The sequence below is a fragment of the Nanorana parkeri genome, unplaced genomic scaffold (genome assembly GCF_000935625.1).
Source record: "Nanorana parkeri isolate BGI_ZX_2015 unplaced genomic scaffold, ASM93562v1 scaffold2242, whole genome shotgun sequence".
Taxonomy (NCBI): domain Eukaryota; kingdom Metazoa; phylum Chordata; class Amphibia; order Anura; family Dicroglossidae; genus Nanorana; species Nanorana parkeri.
Window position 1 is genome coordinate 149,036 of NW_017308510.1, and position 10,623 is coordinate 159,658.

The window sequence follows — 10,623 nt, forward strand, 5'->3', positions numbered from 1 at the left end:
TATAGATATATATCTATATATATAAAATCTACACACACACACACACACACACACACACACACACACACACACAATCTAAAAAGGAAATGTTTCAGCATGTTTGCATCTTTTACACATGGAAATTGCACAGGAGGTATATTTTGACATTACCCATAAGCATAAAATTAATGAATGTAAAATGAAAAAACACTACACACCTAGCATCCCTAAAACAGTATGAGTATTGCAAGTTCTATAGTTTTTCTTGTAAAAATTAAAAGAAAAAAAAGCCAGAATAACATTTTCAAAATAGAAATAATAATGATTATTGAAAAAGTTTATTATAATTTTTAATTTGTTAATTTCTAAACTTATATTTTCCCTATATGTATAAAAAGTCTATTTTACAATAAAACAAAAAGAGAAAATCTTTTATTTTGTAGTGATTAGTCAAACATATTGGGGAGAATTTATCAAAACTGAAGTAAAAGAATCTGGAGCAGTTGCCTAGTGTTGCCAATCAGCTTCCTTCTTCAGCTTGTTCAGTTAAGGTTTGAAAATTAAAAGGTGGATGCTGATTGATTACCATGAGCAACTGCTCCAGATTCTGTCTGCTCCAGTTTTGATCAAATGTCCCTCATTGTATATGCATTAAAAGTAAAAACAAACAAAAAACTATAGAATTTGTAGTACTCATATGTTAGGAATGCGAAAAGGTGTTAGGTGCAAGTGTTTTAGATCATGGTTTCTTAAAGTGTGGGTCGCGACCCGCAAGTGAATAGGGGAGGTTGCGACTAAAACTCTGACTCCCCAGGGCCACCATCAGGGGGTACATCCAGTACCTTCCTGAGTAAGTCTGTGCAGGAAGAATTTTTACCGCACGGGGGGAGGGGTTTGGAGGACGACACAGACTCCTGGGGTCATGTAAAAAGTTCCTTGGGCGAAAAGGGGTCACGAGTGGAAAACGTTTAAGAAGGCCTGTTTTAGATGACCGTGATTGATTCACCACTAGTTAATGTTTGGTGAATGTTAAATTCACTGGTTTACAAATACGTCTCTTATCAGTACCCGCGGAAGCCGCACGAACTCCGGGTGGAACGCGGAAGTCGTTCGGGCCGATAAGCGGTCCCTTCCCACTTCCTGGCTCTATTTAAAGCCACTGTCGAGGCAGCATGGCGTTCTGCGATTGGGGTCTGAACGCCTGCATTCCCAACGGAGGTCTTCTGCGTCCCACCAGGGAACGCGGAAGCCGCACGAACTCCTGATTGTGACGCTGCGGTTGCGTTCCACGGTGGAACGCGGAAGTTGTTCGGGCCAATCAGCGGTCCCTCCCCACTTCCTGGCCCTATTTAAAGGCGAGGATGAGGCAGCATGGCGTTCTGCGATTGAGGTCTGAACGCCTGCTGCCTCACGAACCTGCACACCAGCCTGCTGCCATCCAGAAGACGGACCTGCTGCTGTAGGAGCCACCAGCTGGACTCTGCCACCACCACCTGCCGTACCAAACCGCAAGTACCACTCCTGTGGGAGAGAACCGCTACTTAGTCTGCTTACCTGGTTCATGTATAGACTGTGTACTTGATTGCAACTTGGAATCCACTCTTGAAACCAGCACCACCTTCTGCATCCAAGTTATCACCAACAGGCTATGACGCAATAATACTGTTCCAGCTTATGTTGTTTTACGTTTATTTCATGATGGTAGAATCTCAAACTCACCGTTAAGATTGTGAGTGACGCCTGAGATTCATATCCGACTGATCCTTTTCCTCCGCAGTTGTGATCCAACCGTTCTAATTACTGCAGACGTGACACTTTTATTCACTAGAAATGTGCCTTTGGACTTGCTAGAAAATTTGACTTCTCCAGGAGCAGTCCATTCCCTAGCACAACCTCCTCCCTCCCTGCACATCATAGCTCTCCTCTCTTCTGGGAATGCTCAATTACTCCCTAAAAAGGACCAGCTTGACTGACCCTCACTACATAGCCTTTATGTATAGTTACTCTATCATGATAGAAATACAGGATTAGGCATCACAGACTAGCTTTTAAAAATGCCAGTTGGCTGGCAGTAATGCTGACCCACTGACTTAAATAATGTTTAAGTTACTGACTTAAAGAAGAACTCCAGTAATTTTAAAAATGAATCCTTGCAGTAGGGCTACCCCTGCCCTGCAAGGGTTAAGTGCTCATTTTGTTTAGGGGTAAAAATAAAGCAGCTATACTCACCTGATCCTGAGTCCCACCGGTCTGCTAGACCGGTACCTGCAATCTCTTCTTCACCAGGCTTTAGCGCCTAAGGACCCATGACTTCATCATGTCTGATACAAGTCTTTTAGTTGAAAACAATGAGGGACATACCACAGCAAGAGCGGAGGGGGGAGAGAGGGTTAGCGGTCACTGCCACAGCACTGAGTGGGTGAGTATTCCTTCTTTACTTTCGCTCCCCAAGACCAAAACAAGCACTTAACTCTTGCAGCGTTAGGGTAGGTAGTGTAGGGGTGGTGGGCAGAAAAACGCTGCCCATAGTTAGTCAGGTTGAAAAAAATACACAAGTCCATCAAGTTAAACCTATAAAGAATTGTATTGTACTGTACAGCCCACTCCCTTTATTCAATAATAAAGTGATTTGCTGGGGCACACTTTGTCACATGGTCCGTTAGGGGCAAACAGGAGGCCCACGGGAACTATCCATGAGATATATGAGGGTATATGTTATAAAGACAAAAATTGTTGCTTCAAGGTCACTAATCCTAAATCCTTTTTGTATTGTTGACAGAACTGTTAAGACTAGTAGCAAGAAAGAATAGAAATATCAATGTCCATTTATCAAGAAACAACTGTTATTTTGACAAAGGAGACTGTTTATAAAAAGTTAACAGAAATAGAAAACCATTACTACTCCCTAGCTTCTTGGGGCCACATTGCTGGGTCAGTAGCATGCTTGCCTTGAAGCACTATAAATTCAATTTCTGTCAGTCATTTACACAGCAGTCGTCTGCATTGTATTTTTGAGTCCCCTCTGTACCATAGTTTTATTACCTGTTCATCCTGCCAGTTGTAGTAGGGTGACAATACTGTTTTTTCTGATGAAATCGCACAGCAATGTTGTCACCCTGGACAAGGCAGTCTTAAGTTGGGTACACATGGAGCGAATTTTGGCCGATTCAGCAGGAAATTATCAGAAATTGGTTGGGTTGTATTCCCTTGACAGCAGTCTATTATTAGATCAACTTTTGCCGAAAAACCACGTTGGAAAATTCCCAGCCGAACAATGCTTGCAGCTAAACAGTCAGAGCCCGTTCACACGAGTTGCAGTGCATTCCGGCCCCATTCTGGCCAGGACGCACTGCCTCGGAATGCCGCCGGCTCACTTTTTAGTGGGGCAGGTGGGGGCGTGGCGGGCCATTGTAGTGAATGGCACCGTAGCCATGCCCTCCGGCCGCAATGCGATTGCCCGCACGGGATCGCAAGGCACAATTTCTGAGACTGTTTGCTTATACTGCCACCTATGAAAAGATTTGGGCACTTACAAACTAAAAACATTGTTGCGAACTCTGGATTTTACAGCAAGTATCCTATATTCTTTAACATTAAGAGACTCAGGAATTTAGACACTGTTGGGGGTGTCTAAATCAGTCCAACTGTGGGGTTGGTCAACAGCAACAAAACGCTGAAAGGTCCAGGGACAGAATATCTGAATGATTTAGTAGAGCCCACAGAGTGTCTGACAGACGTCTAATCAGGTCAAAGTGCCCCATGCTCCTGGGCCACTCCAGGGCTATAAAAACCTTCGGGATGCCCTCCCCTCTGGATCAAGATCAGTGATGAGTTTTAGGGGAGGAAAGATGTAGATCAGACTGCGCTGATCACACTGTACTTATCCCACAGAGCAACCAGAGCATCCACAGCTTCTGCTAGAGATCTCTGTATCTGGAAACAAACTTGTCCAGTTTGCTATTGAACCTGGAAGCCTGGAAGTACCTGTGACAAAGGTCCTGGAACAACTCAGACGTAGTGTGCCTGCCAAACCTTTACCAGGAAAAAAATGAAAAACAAATCCATATATTAGCAAAAAACTAAACCATGCTGGGAGCAGAAGGGAGTCATACCATGGCCACAATTTTTCTGGTTTGACCGTGTCCAAATTCTCCTACAGGTGACAATATAACCTAAGTCTTAGAATTCATGTGTCCGTCAATGAATGCTTAAAAATAGATGAGGGCAATCATTTAGATTTAAAGTGACCCCAAATGCCGAAATGAAATCTTAAAAATGCATTGAAGTACCCTATTAACAAAAAATTAAGCCTATTTGTGCATCACTCAGCTGTAGATCCTTCAAATCATCCCTGAATTCATGCCGACACTGTCCTTGCTTCCAGAGGGTTGTTTCTTTTGTTCCCCATGGTCCCTGTGTGTGTGTTGTAAAGTAGCAACCGCTCCAAGCTCCCTCACGTGATGGACTACAATCACTTTTAGTTTACGAATTTGTATTGAGATTGTAGTCCATCATAGGAGCGAGCTTAGCGCAATGGCTGCTTTACAACACACACAGTGACCATGGGGAACAAAAGTAGCCAACCTTCAGAAGATAGGACAGTGTCAGCATGAATTTAAAGATTTTATGATCTACAGCCGGGTGATAAAAACATAGCTTATTTGTGTAATAAATTGTGATACTGGAATGCACATTTAAGATTTAATTCCTGAGTTTAGCGTCTCTTTAACAAGTGAGGCAAGCCACCAATTCAAGAACTAATGCAAAATTTTAATATAGAAATTGGATGGCTCATGACGCCCAGCAACTTAAAAAATCATCAGAAAAAACAGCTACGGTACTCAACCCCAGATAACATATAAAAGATATTTAACTAATATGAAAGTAATCATTGTGAAGGCTCAAGTTCAGTAAACGCTTGACCTTAAAATATTTGTCCATTAAAGTATTATTCCTAAATGTATTCTATTGTCAAATCACTTATGACCTTGGTTCTATGAATAAATGCTTTTATGCTGCCTGGGCTGTTGCACTTGTTTGGATAAGTATCTAACTCTGAACATTGATCGATGTGTTGATTCAATGGGGGTGATTTACTAACCTAAACACACACACGCACCAGGTGTGTGTGATTTTCACACAGCAAAACGTATTTATCAACCAAAAAGTCTCTAAAAGCATATTTCCACTAATGCCATATATGGAAAAATCATGCACATGATGCATATATAATGCTGCTTCACAGTTTAGACAAAAATGGTTAGCTCATGCATTTACATTCCTGCATTCATCAACGCAAGCAACATAACATAGAGCTAATTTACACCACATTACCTTGCAATTCATTGCAGGGCTTTGCACAACACACCTGCTGGGTGTGTACACACTACAAAAGGTGTTTCGATTCCTCCCATAGATCATGCTGGGAGGGAACACACTACAGAGGTGTATACACGTTCATGGTGTGTTTATAAGGTTAGTAAATCAACCCCAATGAGTCGAAGTAATGAGCTTGCAATGGCATCAACGATTAAACGACCGGCAAGAAGTATCCAACTTCCACATCTGATCTGTGCAACTCATTAAAAACTACCAGTGTGCTCTAAAATATACAACCATGTCACGAGCAAATTACGATGCTAAATGGATTCTAAATAAACTGTGATGCCATATGGATTCTAAATATTAATTCAACAGTATGGAAAAAAAAAAGTGAGAAGTCCAATTTCAATGATTTTGGTAAGCGTGTAATTAAAGTAGTTCAGGGAAGTTTTAAGTACGTTAAAATGTTTTTTTCTATTTTTGCCCAAAAATGCTGCTATTAATTTCAGATATAAAAAAAAAAACCCCAACACAACTTCTGGGCAAGAGCTACATGCACAGTAGAAATACATTAAATGTACATGTTTAGTGTTTTAAGTTGATTTCCACAATGAACAGTCAAGACATGTGGCATTTCCGTAAGCAGGTAAAACATAAAAAAACAGGATTCATGTATGACCAGTAAAATCCTTTTCTTGGAGTACATTAAAAAGGACACAGAAAATTAATTCTGGAATCAATGAGTTATGCAGCTACTTTCAGGTGACTGGAAACTGATAAAATCAATGCTGCAAGGACAAACCTGTATAACCCCTCCCACTCACAGCCTTCCTCAGTCTTTTAGGAAGCAGTATAAGAGAATCACAGAAAACAGAGGAGGGGGTCCTGTGTAATAATCAAAATAACATTTTTAAAACCTGTTTTCTTGATCATAAAATCACATTACACAGGGAGTTAGGGAGCTAGTTCTGAAACCAACTGGACGTCCAAAAGCAGCCCAACAGAAAAGAGGGCAACACAGCAATGATAGTCAACAGGCCCACAAAATACACAAACCCCAACAGGTAACAAGAACAGAAACAGCCCCCCAGAAAAAAAAAAAACTCCCCGAAAGAGAACCAATCTGAAGAATTCTGCAACCAAAGCAGGCATCTGAAGAAGCCTGAACATCCACCTGGTAGAACTTAAACATTATGAACTGAGGATCAGGTGGTAGCCTTGCAAACTGGTGAAACTAGTATGTTGCGCTTGGTGTTAGATAATCTACATAGTATTGATTTCTTTGTGTATATTGTATGCTCTGTGATATTTAAGTGATATAAGTGTATATACCTCTGGTGAATAAAATATTGTGAATACTGTTGAGACCAGTATAAATAAAGTTTTACAGTGGTGGTGGTAGTTTTGTGAGTGCTACTTGCCTTGATGGATAATAAATTAAATTGGATTAAACTATTTGTGTGATTCTATTTGTTTATATTCTGCGATTTCTATTCAATGTGGAATATTCCAAAAAACAACTTTGTGGCGAGATTTAATATACCCCACTCATCAGGAATTAGTGTATTATTTAATTATCAATTAGTGGATATAAGATACATATATAAGTGCAAAATACCAATATATCCTTCTTACGTATAGTGCAGGTGCATGTATAAACCAATTATAGTGTCTACAATGAAAAAAATCAGAATAAAGGGTTAGTGCAAAAGATAGTCACCTTATCCAAAGAATAATATTTGTGAACTGATCACTTTAAGGGTTCATAGTATATACCGACTTATTATTCTATGAGGGACAGAGTGGGATCCCTAGATCATAACCTGTGTTTAAATGAAGGTCTCTCTCAAAGGGTTGGGAAAAACAGCAAAATCAATGCTATTGATGTTTCCCTTCCACCCGTTTAGTAGTTCAGTCTCTCATACACATCCCATAATTCAAGCGGTAATTTCCTCTTATCAGATTATTTAAGGGAAAATTCAAATTAATAAATAAAAGTATAACTAAAATTTTAAAAATAGAATGAAAATAAAAAAATATATATTATTAAAAATAAAAATGTATATGAAAATATAATAATACTCAAAATAAGTAGTCCACCTATCTTCTTGCAGTTGTGTAAGCATTTCACTGCATATCATACTTGTACGATTATGTATGTGACAGATAAATAAATCTATCCATCCATCCACGTACAGATCAAAGTGAGATAAAACGAGTCCTTTCAGAGGTCGTCAAAAAGTAGAAGTAGAGTCTTTTCTTTCGTCCTGTTAGGAAGGTCCTCTATTGTTTTATTTCCCCTCCAGTTAACCAGTCTTTTTGCATCGACGGATTGCACTGACCACCCACCGGGTGTTGTTGGAAGCCGGACCAGGCAGTTCAATAGAGGGAAAAAGGCAAAAGAGCCTTGCAAACTGACTGAATGCTGAAAATAACAAGAAGCACCAACGCTTCTAAGTAGAGACTGTGCCTTGACCAGAAAGTGAAGAACTTTACCAGTTAGCTCATAGGCCTAAGTGATAGGTCAACAAATCCACCTGGCTATAGTGTAAGAAGAAGCCATTTGTCCTATGCGGGGACTTTCAGGAATGGCAATCAGAGATCAGACTTGTGAACAGAAACTAAAGCAGAGGTAAACTCCCACAGCCCAAACTATGTCCAAAACTGTGGAGGTAAAATTCTTTAGGATGCTACCATGCAGCACATAAGGATGGTAAAACAATGTTAAGGTTAATGAGAAAAGGCTGAGACCACCTTAGAAAGAAAGGAGGTCTTAAGTCTCAGCACTACTTTTTCTTTGTGGATGGCAAGGCTCTTTACAAGTAAAGGCCACCAGCTCAGAAACATGCCTAGTGATGGTAACAAGGAAGGTAAACTTGCGTGTTAGGTCAGAGGGATATCTCTGAGAGGTTCAAATAGCGGCTTCAAAAGAGCCAACAAAACCAAGCTGAATTACTAAAGAGCATACAGGGGGACAATAAGCAACTCCTGCACAAAGAACTTCACTAGAAAGCGAGAAGCAATCAGTCTTTGGAAGAGAAAAATCGCCAAAGCAGACATCTGACCCTTGATGGTGCTGAATGAAAGAGATTACCTCCCACACAGAATTTTTTTATGTTATGAAACATTACCCATTTTTTTGGGAAAAGATAGAAAAAGGATGGGGTCAGGTTGGGTAAATAGACACCAAACATGTCACACCTTAAAATTGCACACGCCTGCAAAAATCAGAAAAAAAACTACCACACCCAAAATTGGCCATAGGCGACGCTTTAAAAGCTTTTACCGCTCATTAGTTTAGCGTTAACAGTGATTGATGGCCATAAAAGTATTGCTCACACTCTGATATTCATGATGATATTTAACACGTGCGGAAAATGGGTGCAATCGTCGGTTTCATGCGTAGGCGCATTCGACGCACATTTGCATGTGTATGTGGGGGCAGGGGACTTAAAAAAATAAATAAAAATGTTAATTGTGTGACTTGGCACAAGCTCACATTAAAATTATAGTGACAGGTCCTCCTTATGCAGACATCAGGGGTCTCCAAGACCCCCAAAGAAGCTGATAAAGCAGAGACCATTATCAATGTTGTTGAGGGCAGGGAACAAAGAGCCAGGAGTAAAGGTGGCCATACACTTAACCACCATCGCAAGACCTTAGTCTTGCGATGGTTGTAAAGTACTTAAAAAAACGTACGATCTGCCCATCTTGGACAGGCAGATCGTACTTGCGATGACTGCAATGAGGGGCGGGCACACCGGCCCTTTCGTCAGTTGTCGAACAAGCAGGCCACTCACTCGCCGAGAATCGTACGATTCCCGGCGGGTTTTCCAGCCTGCTTGTTGGATGGAAGATGTGCGACCGTACAGTAGAAACGGTTGCACGCCTTCCATACACTGTACTGTATTCTACGATTTCCTACGAGAATCGTACAGTGTATGGGCATCTTCAGGAGGATAAAGTAAAGGCTGCTGAAGGGCAACAAAATCAGAAACAAGATAAAATCGAAAGCCAAGGGCGGGTGGGGTGTTTTTCTCAATTTTCACTCCCATCTTCAGTGTTATTTTAAATACTTGTAAAATCTGCAAAATCTTGCTTTAGATAAAGAAACATTAAAAAAAAAAAAAGGTAAAAAAGTGCAATATTCCCCTGAATAATCAGGGCCCATGAAAGCACAGATATCTGCCCCTTTAGTATATACAGCATTAGGCTATTCTGTTTAACACTTGGCACGACACACAAGTCACAGACACTTAATGCATGCAGTTCTCATGCTTAACACACCTTGTTTAGTCAGAGCCTCCTGTAGAGCAGGAGTAATCATTTCTCTAGGCTCCTCGTTCCCTGCGGTTTCAGCAGTCTTCCGAGACTTTCCTAGATTTCCAGCTTCTCCATTAACATCTTGTTCTCTCTAAGGGAAAAATAAATTTCATCAAAATGAGCAGTCAACTTTCCCGGTTTTGAAAAATTCTAAGCGAAAGTTCAATAATCTACCCAACAAATAGTTTGACTACAAGAAATTATTTTTTCCCCCAAGTAAGCGGTTAGTAAAATGTTGTGTACATGTTTCCATTTGAACAATGTAAATCCTTACAGTTCTTTCAAAAAACAAAATATACAATTATTACTTTTGAGTCACTCGTGAAGCTGGCCATACACCTTACAATTATCTGCAGATTTTCTGTGGTCAGATGGAGGAATCTGTTGCAACTTTTCCATCTACATTTAATTGTGTGGATGGAGTAATCTCCACGTGGGCCAATCTGTTACACTTTATCCATCTGACCACAGAAAAATCTGCAGATAATTGTAAAGGTGGCCATACACTTTACAACCCTCGCAAGACTTGTCTTGCGAGGGTTGTAAAGTATTTTCAAAAAACGTACGATCTACCCATCTTGGACAGGCAGATCGTACTTGCGATCATCGCAAGCCCGCCTCCCTGAGGGGCGGGCTTCCGATGACTGCAATGCTGAACAGGCAGTGTGCGGGTGCGCACACCGGCCCGTTCGGCAGTTGTCGAACAAGCAGGTCGTACGATTCTCGGCAGGTTTTCCAGCCTGCTTGTTTGACAGAAGACGTGCGACCGTACAGTAGAAACGGTCGCACGCCTTCCATACACTTTGCGATTATCGTACGATCGCGGGATTTCCCGCGATTATCGTACGATAATCGCACGGTGTATGGGCACCTTAAGTGGTACATCCACCTGCTAGATTGGTGCTCTCCCAGAGGGGAGATCTTTTACAAAGATTCTTGGTCTGTCAAAGCCACAACATACCTTTTTTCGCATCTAACCTGTGCTGCCTTCTCTTTATA

The 10,623-nt window shown here is 41.0% G+C and overlaps 1 protein-coding gene across 1 annotated transcript in view; it reads right to left on the minus strand.

Moving 5' to 3' along the window:
* LOC108801186 (S-adenosyl-L-methionine-dependent tRNA 4-demethylwyosine synthase-like) overlaps positions 1 to 10,623 on the minus strand; it is a gene marked incomplete at its 5' end in the record, with an annotated part of 110,850 nt that overhangs the window by 80,407 nt on the left and 19,820 nt on the right. Inside the window, one exon of the mRNA XM_018573116.1 lies at positions 9,589 to 9,715. Coding sequence (XP_018428618.1) covers positions 9,589 to 9,715 — 127 coding nt within the window. The remainder of the gene's footprint in view (positions 1 to 9,588; positions 9,716 to 10,623) is intronic.